The sequence below is a fragment of the Argopecten irradians genome, chromosome 5 (genome assembly GCF_041381155.1).
Source record: "Argopecten irradians isolate NY chromosome 5, Ai_NY, whole genome shotgun sequence".
Lineage (NCBI taxonomy): Eukaryota > Metazoa > Mollusca > Bivalvia > Pectinida > Pectinidae > Argopecten > Argopecten irradians.
In genome coordinates this window covers 43,397,413-43,412,556 of record NC_091138.1, presented here as the reverse complement: position 1 = coordinate 43,412,556, position 15,144 = coordinate 43,397,413, and the positions used below count along the sequence as shown (strand labels likewise).

General features: G+C 36.0%; 3 protein-coding genes across 4 annotated transcripts; 1 reads left to right on the top strand and 2 right to left on the bottom strand.

Annotated features, from left to right (window-relative positions):
* Window positions 1–85: 85 nt before the first annotated feature.
* Window positions 86–3,982, top strand: LOC138324588 (uncharacterized). Of its 2 annotated transcripts, XM_069269638.1 has the most exons (6): window positions 86–256; window positions 771–820; window positions 1,775–1,859; window positions 1,964–1,995; window positions 2,459–2,492; window positions 3,006–3,982. In XM_069269638.1, the coding sequence occupies exons 1-6, from the start codon at window positions 157–159 to the stop codon at window positions 3,059–3,061; spliced, it is 357 nt and encodes a 118-aa protein (XP_069125739.1). In that variant the 5' UTR covers window positions 86–156; the 3' UTR covers window positions 3,062–3,982. The 2 variants fall into 2 exon arrangements, with proteins under 2 accessions (XP_069125739.1, XP_069125740.1); XM_069269639.1 differs by lacking the exon at window positions 1,964–1,995 and having other exon boundaries at window positions 98–256.
* Window positions 3,983–7,897: 3,915 nt separating this feature from the next.
* On the bottom strand, window positions 7,898–12,465 carry LOC138324587 (serine/threonine-protein kinase D1-like). The gene is made up of 7 exons (XM_069269637.1): window positions 12,346–12,465; window positions 11,889–12,059; window positions 11,343–11,504; window positions 10,923–11,010; window positions 10,539–10,717; window positions 9,782–10,152; window positions 7,898–9,561 (listed from the first exon to the last, which is right to left on the bottom strand). The coding sequence occupies exons 2-7, from the start codon at window positions 11,994–11,996 to the stop codon at window positions 9,300–9,302; spliced, it is 1,170 nt and encodes a 389-aa protein (XP_069125738.1). The 5' UTR covers window positions 11,997–12,059; window positions 12,346–12,465; the 3' UTR covers window positions 7,898–9,299.
* Window positions 12,025–14,297, bottom strand: LOC138324438 (uncharacterized). Its single transcript, XM_069269505.1, has 5 exons — window positions 14,163–14,297; window positions 13,687–13,752; window positions 13,278–13,466; window positions 12,673–12,742; window positions 12,025–12,059 (listed from the first exon to the last, which is right to left on the bottom strand). Exons 1-5 carry the CDS (start codon window positions 14,262–14,264, stop codon window positions 12,025–12,027), a joined length of 462 nt encoding a protein of 153 aa, XP_069125606.1. The 5' UTR covers window positions 14,265–14,297.
* Between the last annotated feature and the right edge of the window lie 847 nt (window positions 14,298–15,144).

Here is a 15,144-nt window from a genome sequence, read left to right as displayed (position 1 = left end):
ATAGGCCTACCAGACACTAACCAGAAATATATCATACACGATGAAACAGCTGACCATGTTTAAACATTTGTGGTATTATTGACCAATCAGAAACGTGCATTTTCGCAGAAAGTTGCCAGGACTTATCGTTACGAACACTTCCTCTTGGCTATCAAAATGAGGAGGTTTGAGATGGGTGATTATGTTTCTAATCACGGCGATGATGAAGACACAGAAGCCGACGACGACACTTCTGACATTTGGGATATTTCAGAGAGTGAGTAGCGTTAGATTTCAGATGACTTGTACGGTGTTTGAAATGCTTAGCAGCTTTCTGTACTGTACTGTACTTGTTATTGTCTATGAAAGGGAGACAACTCCAACAAAAAGTAAGCACTTTGGGTCGTATAAAACATGTGACCAGGATATGTCCTATGCAGTAGAGAAATAGAAAAAACGAACATATATTTTAAATCCGTTATAATTTTTTCAGATAAACGGTCTCTATATCGGTGTTGCATTCGAGCACTTGATGAATGTAATATTGTTTAAGTGTTGTCCTGATGAATTCGGAAAATGTCGGTTTCCGCTCTAAATGTCTTCTCGTCTGTAATATTGGGTACCTAACTGAGATAACAAAATTTACGCTTGTAAAGAATTGAAATTTTGCGCGGTATTATTTTTAAATTTAATACATCTTTACCAATTATCCTGTTGATATGGTGGCTGATTACGGCCATCTCGTGTTGCCACCATATGTTGATGATTTGACATTTACCGTCTCCCTACAGTACCTATACCCGGCTCCCCCGGGGAGAGGACATTCAGTGTATCACCAAAGGTAAGTTTTGTGTACAAGTTCAGTATGTTAAGCAGATAAGCCGAAAACTGTGTTATATGTGTGAGAGGGTACAGCAACGAGGCCCGATGCATATAAAAAAATACATTTAATTTAAACGATGGAATTAATACATTCAGCTTGAAATTCTGAACATTGTCAATATTGTCTTTGAATGATATGTGTATGTTGATCAAGATGCATACATGTATCTCTTGTAAAAGTGTTTTAAAACTCTTCTGGAATTGTTTATGCCGTGACACTTTGAGCTGTGCTCAGGATTTACCTATAACTGGTTTTTAAGTGACTGTCCAAATATGATCACATATAAACCGGGCAGTGGTCCAAAATCTTAATATAAACCGGCTACAGGTCACTTAAAGACCAGTTATGGGTACATCCTGTACATTCCATGAAATATAACACAAAAAGAACAAAAAAGATTGTTTTAATTTAGCTTATAAGGCCTAAGTTATTATATAATAGTTTAATAAAACACAGTACAGACACCTTAAATTGTTCTCGGTTACATAGAGACTATGAAAAGTACACCTTGAAATAATCTCGAAAGGTTTAATAATATACATTATGTGTATTTATAAAAATATAAAAAGGGTATTATTTGGTTACTTTACTCCAGGGATATTTCAAAAAAGAGAGATAAAATTCAATGTCGACTTTGATTTTTTATAGTCATTGGTGCCAAAGTAACGAAGATTTGGGGTTACCAATTTAAAAATTTGTTGACAACTTTCCAAAAATTCAAATTTAAAAAAAAATGCAGATAACGGTGTGTTCGTTAAGAAACTTGGAATCTCAGCGAAAATCACCAGCTATAAGGTATACACTGTTGTATGATATCATAAATACTTCATGCATTTTGAAATCACAAAAACAAATAGATCATGTTTTTCTTCATTATTTCAAAAAAACAATTAACGATGATTTTCTTTTTAGCCGTCCCAGTCAAATTCTACAGGAAGCCAGAATTATGGAGAGGAATATAAGAAGAGTTCAAGAAATGTTGTAAATCTGGAATCTGGTATATATGTTTATTACTCTGTCTATTTCATTATCTGATTTAAATCATACCTGACGTTTCTTTACTCATTACACTCACGCCATGTTTCGTATTTGTGTATCTAGAGAGTACGTCAAGAGCCAAGGAGAGCTTTGAGGTAAGATAAGGTTATGAATGGAACGCAGGGTTATCTTCCATTGTAATAATGTCTTGTTTGTCACGTCGTGTGTATGTGAGAAAAAAATATCTTCATTGTTTGAGAAAATGGCGTAATTTCCTGTTAGACTAAATTGTCTGCTATAATTTTTCAACGCTCTGTCAAGCTTCGCACCGGAAATTATCATTAACGCCGCCTGGCGGAGCGAATTGATACTAAGGCAGATAATCCACTCTTAGTTTCTCTTCCACAAGCAACTCATAGTTCAAGGGCAGGTAACTCGTTCACGTGTTTCAGTGTTCTGTTCTGTTTTTGTGTTTTGTTTATTAAACTTTAAACCATTAAAAATTTAGTTACCGGATCTTGCCTCCATCCAGAAATAGGACGCTTTGAGCGTTACCATGTGTATGAAATATTTACTACAACTTTACCAATATTTTGACTTTTCTCTTTTTTATTTCAGTCTACAAAATACAAACATCGTATTTTGCCAATCGGTGAGTTTACTCAGTGATCATCTCATATTGTGGGTCGGATAAAAATAAGGGTTGTTGTGAACTACGGAAAGTTTGTTTGAATTTAGTCAGTTTCCAAACTTGACCATAAACCATTTTTGAGATGTACGTTTCATACCAGAGTTATTTCCCTTCGTTTACACTGCGTCAGTACCTCTGATTTATCCGGCGCAGTGCGTTACTTTACACCATCGTTGAAATGCAAACACCGAAGATAATTAAATCGCTGTAAAAAGACAATGGACATAAAAACGCGAAATTTAATTCGACATGACAAATTGTTGGTTTACCGGTAGTACATGGTTCTGATATATGATCGCACAGTGAAATAATTCTGGAACTTTGATAGACTAGCTATTGAAATAAAAATAACAGAAAATTACAGATTTAATCATCTCTTATCTTCCTTAAACCTACATTCGGCTTAGTGATTTTTATTTCTTCATATCTATGCCCATTTATCTAGCATTTAATTTCTATGTCTCCCATTTTTAGCCCCGATCCTGAAGTGCTACAAAATCATTGGGCCTCCACGAATTTCCGCTGGCTAGCGTAATTTTGACGACCTCCAAATCCTACAAACAGATGAAAGTGAATATGAGACTATAAACCCTACAGAGGTTACTGACCAGAACGAATTGTCGAGTATTTCAACGCCAGGGAAAACTAGGCGTTCCAGGAGAATATTTGCGCCGGATATACTCCCGGATCTTGATAAGATCTCGGAGGAAGAAGAACTGTTGTATGAATCCACTGAGGGTGTGACACCCATCACCAGTACACCTACCAGGGACAACAGTGCTACCCTCACATCATTCAGGGGCATCAAACTATTGGGCATGTCCATCGAGTGATGTGTAAGGCGTAGACTAAGTCATCCATACCTCACTCAGAAGTTGGGGGAGAAGGAAGCAAAAGACAATTATGACAATTAATTTGTCAACTGATTTTTCAAAGAATACATAGTACCGTTGTGTTTTATTTTTCTTCTTGTTTTAATTCTACAGAGAGTGAACTGATTCCATTGCATCAACGATTTTAAACGAAATGCATTACTTCGAATCATTCTCTCATTTGGAGAAGAACCTATATCATGATTGGATCTGCATTTCAATGAAAATAAAAATATTGACAGCATACTTAAGTTATCTACCGTATCACATTGTCATCCAATAAATTAACTAACCCTTCACTGTCATAACGGATCGATGATGTTTTGATAAAATGACTGGCATATATTTGCTGTTATAGTGACTGCATGTCGATCACACTCAATAGCAGGTAATAACGAGATCAGACAGGAATTTATTTTATTTATTGATCAAAATCTTACGTGATTAGAGTGATGTTGAACATTGCTATTTGTGTGTTTGTTCGTAGCTGTCGCTTCAATGGTAGCTATATCTGGTGTACCTCAGTCAATTAACACTGAAATTTTATAAATGTTTATACGATTCATTAAAAGATTCTTCATCCCCTAAAGTCACTCGAATGTAATATACCCTCTCATATACAAAGTACAGATATATGTATGTGGACATCATTACTAATTACAATTTTAGTCCACGGTCGACAGATGAGTGGCTATTGAAATAATCTTTCGTTTTTCACCCGTCCGTTCGTACATTTACATTATTGTTACCGCTACATGTATTTTTCAGTGAGTACAAAAGAGATCTTTCTCTTAATGAAGTTTAGTGTTCCCTAGGACCATTGTTGTGTATATCGAATTTTCTGACCAATCAGAAGACTGACAGGCAGCCATTTTGATAGTTTAATATTTTACCGCCATTTCTAATTCTATTCTAATTACATTTAAAATGACAAATTCGTTGAATTCTGCAACTTCAAATTATACATTGAAGAAAGACAGTTATCACAACAAATGTCACATAAATTATTGATAGAGCAAAACATGCTGGATTTCATTGCATTATCTACCTTACACATCATTGCATGCCTAGTGTTTTGACCGTCTTGTCTTCTATGTAGTTCCCTCCTTCGTAGGAGCACCTCCTTTCGGAGTTAAAACATATTTACATGATTAAAAAGTTCTGGGACATTTTTTCCTCGTTCGATATGAAAAAAAAAATTAAGGTGGGGAACAGTACATATGCCATACTCTATTCTCTTGATATATACACATCCTATGTAAGACGTCGCTTCGGATTTCTTGCCAGTCTTCTGTAGCGTTGAGTGTGGATGGAGTAACAAAGTTTGCACGCATGGAACTCTAATGTTTCTGTGGTCTTTGAATCCAATTGAAGTTTAGAGGAATCGAAAATATATTGTAGAATGGTTTCTCCATCGATACAGTTCTTGTTTAAATTTATGATATAAAATTGATGTGATAGTCTCTAGAGCCGACAATCTGCTGTCATGTAGTTCGGGGCAATGTAGTAGTAAATGACTTGTCGTTTCATCGGCCTGTTTCCGGAGAAGACACGTGGGGTCAACTTGGTTATGGTTGAAGGCAGCCCTGTTGGTTTGTAGTATATAGGTTCCGGTTAAGATTTTAAGCTTGACGGCGATTCGAGCTGGTTCACGGTCGTTTGGTAGACTGGAACATACAGTTGGATGTAGCTGTCCAGGTTTGAGTACTTCGATGTTTAGATGTTGTAAGGCAGAGTATTATGCAGCTAGGCGGCTGATTTTATCTTTCCAGTGCATGTTGACTTGTTTGTTGACTCTGTGTTTCCATTGCTCCTTGTTTTAAGGCGCGTTGTCCTGTAGTAGGTCAATTGCATTAGGGAGGTCGTATAGGACTAGTAGATCTCGTATGGCGTTGAACCAGCTGTTGGAATTTCCCGTTTTTACACACAGCTGACGTCTGTCTAATTGTTTCTCAATCGACGAATCACTTAGTCTTATGATGCTTCCATATAAGCTTAGAGCACGTTTATGAATGAAAGCTTCAACCGGGAGAATTCCACTCAGGATACATACCGCGGCGTCGGCAGTAGTTGTTGGGGATGGACAATATTTGTTTGAGGAATAGTTCTGCATATTCAAGTGGTTTTCCACACGTTAGTTACAGTTCCAGACCATACAGTAGGACGGCATTACATAGACAAGTAATAGATTGATCGTTGAAGCTGGGTCTAGACCATTTTCTCCATGTAGGCCAGATCCTACCAGTGAATAGAGTGTCCTCCTTGTTTTTTTATGTTTCCGTCAACAACATGTATGTCCTGTTTGGTTCCGATCTTGATACTCCGATATGGGTAGTACTATCCACCAAGGGCATCTTTACGTCGTCGAGTGTCCAACCTTTTCTCTTTTGATATTCAGAGTCCTCTTAGGGTTTTGTTGATTTAAAGGTAGATATTGGCAATACCACACGTTTTCTTGGTTGCAGACTGTAGCGCTGGGTTTTATTGTAATTCACAGTTGTGTTGATGAGTATTTGTAGCTCGTCTGGGTCGTAACTGAGAAGGGTGATGTCATCAGCACTTGTGGGCGCATTACATAGAATGTGACCCATTTTGGCACTGTAGCCTGCTTTTTCAAGCCTGTTGAGAAGTTGGTTGATGAAGATTTTGTACACATCTGCACTAAGCACACCTCCTTGACGCATATCTTGTTGAATCGAAAATGTTTCTGATTTTGGGGTCGATCCCGAGGTCGAATACTTTCCTTAGGAGAAGTTCATGGGACACAACATCGAACGTAGACTTGGCGTCGAGAAAAGCAATGTAAATGGGTTTCTTGAGGTCTTTACTCTCTCAAATGAATTCCTCAACTAAAAGCGCGCAGAGAATGGGCGAGGTATTTGCAGTGAATCCCCTCTGCATGTGGTTCTGTATCGAATCAATAAAGGGAAGTAAGTGTTGTTTGATGAGAGATTCAATTACCTTTAAAACGACTGGTGTTACAGTGATTCCTCTGTAATTCTTTGCGTCAGATTTTACACCTTTCTTTTTGAATGGAGACCCAACTTTCAGTTTTCTGGGATGTGGCCTTTAGCGGATATTTTGTTGAAGATCCTGCTTTTTGTTGTCAAGCCCGTTGCCGAAGTTGGTTGATGAAGATTTTGTACACATCTGCACTAAGCACACCTCCTTGACGCACACCTTGTTGAATCGAAAATGTTTCTGATTTTGCACTATTTAACGGCACTCGTCGCTCCAGAATGTAGACTGTGTAGCAGTGACCAGATATTGGGGTCGATCCCGAGGTCGAATACTTTCCTTAGGAGAAGTTCATGGGACAAAACATCGAACGTAGACTTGGCGTCGAGAAAAGCAATGTAAATGGGTGTCTTGAGGTCTTTACTCTCTCAAATGAATTCCTCAACTAAAAGCGCGCAGAGAATGGGCGAGGTATTTGCAGTGAATCCCTTCTTCATGTGGTTCTGTATCGAATCAATAAAGGGAAGTAAGTGTTGTTTGATGAGAGATTCAATTACCTTTAAAACGATTTGTGTTACAGTGATTCCTCTGTAATTCTTTGCGTCAGATTTGTCACCTTTCTTTTTGAAGACAGGAGTAAGCGTTCCAACTTTCAGTTTATCTGGGATGTGGCCTTTAGCGGATATTTTGTTGAAGATCTCGCATAGTACCCTAATGATGTTGTCTCCGCCATGCACAATATGTTCTGCCGTAATCCCGTATGTGTCTGGGAATTTCCCAGTGTTGAGGTTAGACACTGCTTTCCGTACTTCATCGCAGGAGAATTTGACAGGTTCTGCATTACTGCACATATCGGTGATAAGCTCGACATCCAGTTGCGCATGATCACGGTGGGTATCGTCAAATTGTGCGTTAACAGTAACTGCAATGGAGTAGCTAGTTTGCTAAAGTGTGTTGTCCAGCCTATCATTATTCCGTTCTTCTCTGAATATATTTCATCACCAACACGTAGCTCACTGATATTAACACAGGCATTCTTCCGTTGGAGTTGTACAAGTTTATGAAATAGCTTTGTATCAGAGGTTCTGGCTTCCATGATAGAAGTATGACGTTGGGACCGTTGCATGGCTTTCTCGATTCGCACAGCTTTTCGTAGTTCTTTTTTCGCAACCTTTCTCGACCTAACGGCAGGGTGTGACGAGTCGTTTGGTTTATCACAATCTTCCCACGATTTGAGTGCAAGTTTGTAATGACAATGGAGTTAGGAGACATACGACGGACGAAGATCAAATGCGTTACCGTGGGTCTGACCCTGGGTTAAATGATCTAAAAACAAGTTGACACAATTTTTACATTTATACATTTTATTATCAACATATGTAAATATTAATTGCGATTGTTGTTTTCAACATTGAAAATAGATCATCCAAAACGAAATTTAATAAATCAAATTTCATAATTACTGATATTCAACATTTCAAAATAATATTAAAACTGATATTATATAATAAAAAATATATGAAAAAATGAGATCAATCATCATATGGTAACATCTGCTGTTATTATTGAAATTCACATAGACAAAAGATTGTAAGAATAAATATCCAGCAAATTTAGAAATAAAAATGTAGAATCTTCATTACAAGAAAAGCATTGATCAAAGACCGCCATCCTGAAGAATGCGGTGTTTGGGCAATAGAGTTCGCAAAGGAATATCGACTCGGTGTTTCTAAAAATGGAAACACCGAGTCAATATCCTTTTACTGAACGTCACGTGACCATGTATTAGCCAATAAAATAGGGGAAAATCAGACCATATCTTATATATATATCAATTATCGACCTTTATTGAGGTCCATATTGGTGTTATATCGCCCGCGTAGAATAAATAGTGACCGAAGGCGTAGCCCGAGGTCATTATTTTAAATTCTTCAAGGGTGATATAACACCATATGAATCGAGACAAAGATCATTAATTTTTATATTAGATATATCGTTTATATTAATTACAAGAAAAACAATGGTCAAAGAACGCCACCCTGAAGAATGCAGCGCTTGGGCAATGAAGTTCGCAAAGGAATATTGACTCGGTGTTTTTAAAAATGGAAACACCAAGATCAATATGCTATATATTGGACTTCACGTGCTAATGTATTAGCCAATGAAAATAGTGAAAAATAAGAGCATATCTAATATAAACAGATATTAAACAATTATAAATGTAAAATGAGATCTATTATCCATACACTACTTGAAATCAATTCTTAAGAATCTATTGTTGTATATATTACGTTCCATTTTCAGCTATTAGATCATTCAGAATATTTCGTATAATTTTTATTGGAAAAACGGAGAAAACAGATGATATTCCTGGTGTCATAGTAGCTGATACACAATACCCATGTTACACATATTAATTGTGTTTACTTGTATTTAATCTTTATTCATAGTGATAATGAATAAAGCAACAACAACAAAAAATAATAATTAGAACATTACCAATCCAATCTACCCATAATTATAAATTTTAAAGTGGCAATCTCTGATGTACAGCAGGCCAAGTTTACGGGCTTATTCCATCCACGCCAGTGACTTACGATCTTACAACTTTTCACAGTGTGCCAGAGGATCGCATCCTGTTCTGTACAGCACGGTATGCCACACCCATCCATCTAAAATCACCGACCCACACTGTTTCGAACGTTATTGAACTTAAGATGTACATGAAATATGTATAAATATTGATTTGAAAAACAATCAACCTTAAAAAATACAATGTAAAAGAAAATATCTGGGGGGAAAACACCTATTATTATGAATATTTAATAAAAATATTTTATAATATATCAAATAGTGAAACAAATAACTTTCAAAAGTAAAGTGTAAACTTAACAATAATATATACAAAATAAAAGTATCACAGTACATAGTGAGCTATCTATTTCAACAATACCATTAATTCCCCGGCCATGTGAGGAAGTAATGGCCTCTCCACAGGATCAGGCCGTTTGCATCGGTATACAAGACTATTGAGCTTGTTGACACTGAAATATCCCAGAGTATCGCCTAGACTATATACGTCCGATGCAGGGGTTGTTGGATTGTGGTTCCTTACCTCTGGAGCGAGATGGTAAGACCTAGATGTGTCCCCTTTGTAGGACTTTTCAAATCCACAAGAGGCGTGGCCAAAATCAATGAATCTGTGATACAAAAGTTAAATAACAAAAGGTGAAAATAAGATCATTGCTGATATTAAATTTTAAAAATTGAAGATCTCTGTATTCCAAATGCTCTATCGACAGATGCAATTAGTAGCATGTGTATTCCCCATGTTATTCTCCATGTCACCGGTTATTCGTCTATCTATTTAGCATATTATTCGTTATGTTCAAAGTACTTCAAAACATTACGATGACTTACTTTGCTCTGAGGTCAGTGCCGTATATGATGATATTATCGTCTTTTATGTCGTTGATTAGTACTTTCTTCTCGTGAATGCTGTGTAGTCCAATAACAAGTCTTAATGCTATTGATAGTTTGTCTTTTTCACTAAGGTCATTCTTCTCTAGACGTTTACGTAGGGTGACCCCCTCCCCCACCATTTCCATCACGAGGTAGATCTCTCTGGGATCTACGGGGTTGGGGAGAAGCCCGAGAAGTTGTGGCGTAAAGCCTGTTGTATTAAGTACTTGTAAATACCTCGCCTCGGCAACTATGTGTTTGATATCTTCATTATGATAGGCTTTGATGGCCACCCTTTTGCCCGTGACGAGGTGTTTTGAAGTAAAGACCTGAAAATGAATTGTAGAGACTTGTTCAGAAGTTCATTATTTCTGGATAAAACTACGATTTCATTTTCTTGTTTTCTTATGAATACTAGACGTATACTTATTGTTGGCATCACAAAGTTCAATCCTTTACATAGTGTGATGACTCCTGATTTATCATATTAAATATTAATGTTTAAGTAATAAGGATAGTTGATGAACGTCTTAGACACCGTATGTTTGCGTTTTAATTTCATATAAAATAATGATATTCTTCAGATTTCAATGAAACGATACCCCGTTTGGCAATATTGAAATATTATTTATTAATCTCAAATAATTAGGATTAATGATGTAAAAACATCTGCTAAAATTTACTTCCTTCTTCTCGAGAAGTTATTGCTACTCACCGACCCAAACACACCGGATCCCAGGATATTTAGGCCTCCATTCTCTGGGTTGATTTCATTCAAAAAGTCAACGCTTGACAGTATCTCAATTGTTGCGTCGACGGTTCTGACTTGGTTTCCAAAGACAGAAAAGTTGAAGTGGGAATGTTGGTACTGGTATTCCATGCCACCTATTAATACTAAATCAACGGACCATTTTCAGTAAAGTAATATTTTTTCAATTTCATATAAAAGCATAATATTCATCAGATTTCAATGAGACGATACCCTGTTTGGCAATTTTCAAATGTACGTATTAAATAATAATAATTAAAAAAAGAAGGAAGTCTCTTACACTTTGTTTACAAATTAATTAGACTCTTGTTTACACATGACTAAACATACCACACAAGCTAGTTGAAGTTTGCTGGTGCACTACACGGGGCGAATCCATAAGCGCCATCAGCTCGTTTTCTATTGCTGCCATGGAAATCTGAAAAATCCAATATATACAATATACAAAAGTCCATTAGTATACAACATGTCAATTTTTCACCATTTTAGATTTATCTGAACTATTTCATCAATTTACAGTTGATAATGATATGTACGTGTTACGTCACTGAACTTTTTACATAATTTTAATTCGACACAATCCACAATGATAAGACAACACGTGGTTACGAGCGATCAGAGCTTGTGCTATACTTGTTTGTTAAAAACATATCATCATCCGAATAATTATATTATTGATCAATTATTTCTCTTGTTCATGTTTATTTATGCATTTTAATATCACTGGACAGTTGACCAACATTAACATACTGAATGTGAACTTCCAGCAATCACATTTCCTGGTGCTGATGTGGATCTGTGTGAACTTTCCACATCAGAATAATAAATCTCAGTTGATGATGCCACCAGAGAGGCATTCAGTATCGCAATGGATGATCTACTCGATGCCGAGGATCTTGGAGTCAAAATTACCTGAAGAATCAAACATTCAATATCTAATTACATGTATTATGAAACATATACCACATCCATTTTTCAGAAGTGGTAAGGTGAAACGCCATCTTCAAACATTTTGAAAATAACAACTACGTTTTATCAATTTACAGTTTATAACGTGGATTTTTCACATTAATGTTTTTTTTTTTTATTTTGAAACTATGCATAGATATATATATATATACGAAAACACATAGCAGTAAACAACAGGGCTTGAGCTATACAATACTTATCTGTGAAAACCATATAGTCCTCCGAATTAAATTAATTCATAGACTTCGGAATACTTTGCATTTTTTATCAAATGGTTTTCTTTCATTCTTTGTAATTTTACTGAACAGTTGACCACCATTAACATACCGAGTGGGGATTTCCAGTAATCACATAATTTTCTGACGCTGATGTGGATCTGTGAGAACTATAACTTTCCACATCAGAATATTGAAGATCACTGGAAGAAGCCACCATAGAGGAACTCGATAAAACAATGGATGATCTACTCGATGGCGATGATCTTGGGGTCGTAATTACCTGAAGAAGCACGCATTTATACAAACAACAGATTTTGTCATTCATCCCACCTCGTTTTAAGTTAATTTAATGCATTACTGTAAGCAATCACATTATTATGATATTGCTTTTATCTCCTTTGATTTTTCTTATAAACATCTTTAAACTTTTTTCCGTTTTCGCTTTTGCTAAAAAAACTAAATATTGACTAAATTGCATCGAATTTGCTATGAAATTATAAATACGCGGGCGTCATTATCTTATTAATTGACCTACATTACAATTGTTGCGAACAGATAAGACTTACGGAATAGGGACTTGTAGACAAAACACTGTTGGCTGCAGATAATGATGTTAAACTGTCTACATCAACCAAAGAACTGCCTTCAGAGTACACAACACTTGTTTCATCAGATATCTCTGGTGCAATGTTCACCTGGAAAAATAAAAATGGTCAAGATCCTGTTTTCTTACCGGTTTTTAATTTAACATAAGTATAAAAGCAAATAAAATCATATTTTCTTACAATTAAATACAGTTTAAGCAACACATAATATATCAGAAGTGCGAAAGGTTTTTAAATTTCAATTTGCATAATTTATCTTTGGAAAAGAATGAAGTATTTCAGCTGTACCTGTCGTGGTGAAAACTTGGACTAAACATCCATGGTTCAATAAGAACAGACTGGTTCCTTCTTCGTCTCTCTGAAGAAATTAATCAGTATTCTTTTAATATGGTATATTTGACAATTTATGACCAAACAGCTCATTTGATATCCATGCACAGCGTATTTTTTATCGGTAATAGCTATATATATAGTATCTTTAGATAACAATACTGAAGTTCTTTGAATTTGAAATATCTATCATTACTCTTTTGAAAATTATATCTTCAACACCTGATTCATTATACATATACACAAACAAAAATGCTCGTGGTGAAAAACTCGGACTAAACATCCATGGTTCAATAAGAACAGACTGGCCTCCTTCTTCGTCTCTCTGAAGAAATTAATTAGTATTTCTTTCAATATGGTATATTTGACAATTTATTTACCAAACAGCTCATTTGAAATCCATGCACAGCGTATTTTTTCATTGGTAATAGCTATATTATCTTTTGATAATAACACTTAAGGTCTTTAAATTTGAAATTTGCATCATTTCTATTATGAAAAATCTATTTTCAATAAACTGATTCAACATGCATCAACACAAACAAAAAATATTTTAGCTGTACCTGTTGTGGTGAACAACTTAGACCAAACATCCACGGTTCAATTAATACAGACGGTCTCAGTCGTCTTGCTTCATCGAGGCTTTGGAAATCCAGAGCAAGTGCAATGAGATTTTCTTCGTCCAACATTGATGGTAACCGAGGGACGTCCCCAAATGTGCCGGGCCCAAGACGATCCTGAACTATGTTTTTCTGGAATGATTTATTTATATTGCTTCAACATGATATTTTTCATTAGCCATACATGCACATCATATTTGAAACTTGAGATTTGTTGAAATGTAAGAGAACACCGAAATAAACACTTTCATTAATAGATTGGAAAGAAAAAGCAACGAATGGACGACAAACTTGTACAATAACAAAATTTAGTACATAAAATAGATACTCGTTATATAAACATAGTCTTTACCTGTACAGGTGTGGGCTTGCAGGTCATCACAAGGAACTTTTCTTGTATCGTGTTTCTCCGGAATGTCTGTGAAACAGATGGACACTCTTGATCACGTGTTTTATTCTAATAATGAGTTACTAAATTGAGCTTTCGAGTGGTCTTGTGATTGCATACATTCTGTTTAAATTTGTCTTGTTTCTTACAATCATTTACCAATATACTTCATATTTTACATTACAAAGATTCTAAAGTAAAGTTAACGATTCTTTTTCCCACCTTTTCATATACAGTAAAAACCAGTCTGAGTGACAACCTCTATGTTAAGACCTCATACATACTAGCATGAATTTGTTGTGGTCCGAAATGACTAATTTCAACATAACTTGACCTGCGCAGAAAGACCACTGGTTCTAAAGATTTTGTCCCAAGGTTTGTTTTATGGACACATTTGACTTTTATACATAACTCAGTTTTATATCAGGATTCGTGCTTACCTTGCTTCTGTTGGCTGCTCTTGAATCTGACCTTGGGTCAAGCACGAGACGCCCAAGGTCAAGTGGTGCCGGATATTTTGACGGTTGACACACGGACACCATGACCCTCTCCTGTATCCATCCTGGTCTCGGACTGCATTGCTTTTGGATTGGTATAACATTCTGTCACAAAAATGTATTGTCTCTGTCTCAATGAAGCGGTAATGTTAGAAAATTGAATATAGTTAATGAAGGAATGGAAAGCACGTACATGTTTGTACAGTTATGGGATCACAAATCCTACACTGTTTGCGGTGTTTCAACGATAAGCGATTTGTGCGGTTTGGATCATGTGCGCACATAATATCGTACAGATCGCTCATTTGTGCGTTTCGTACCGCACACCACACACAGCATATTTTGGGACGTTAGCTGTCGGAAATAGAGAACCACGTAAGAATCCGGTTTAAATAGAAATGATTGATTTTTGTTTCACATAATAGAATGTACGTATACATAATAGAATGTACGTATACATACGTATGGTACTGCACGGACAAAAGTTCGTCTACGTGATATTTTGTAAACTTTGAATAAAACCCAACCAACATATGCTTACGATGCATACTCAATTTCAATTTGCTATTTCTTATGCTTCAACAACAATCGCTCTCGGACAGAAACACAGCCAACATCGCACAGACTTCATGCGTCGGCACCGCACATCGTGTAACGTTGTGCGTTTACACAAATTTTACAATTATCTAAAGAATAATTCGAATTACAAGGTAACAACCTTCCTAGTCAGAATACTTTGACAATTCATATTGTGAAATAAAAACGTCTCCTTTTAACAGTATAAAAATGACGGTCAAAACGCACCTCCTTGGCGTAAACCTTATTTCCTTATTACGGCAATATGAGCTGTAGTATCTTTAAACGATCTTTGAATAAAGAATGGACGACGATCTAATCGGACTAGACCGTACAGTGAAACACGTTT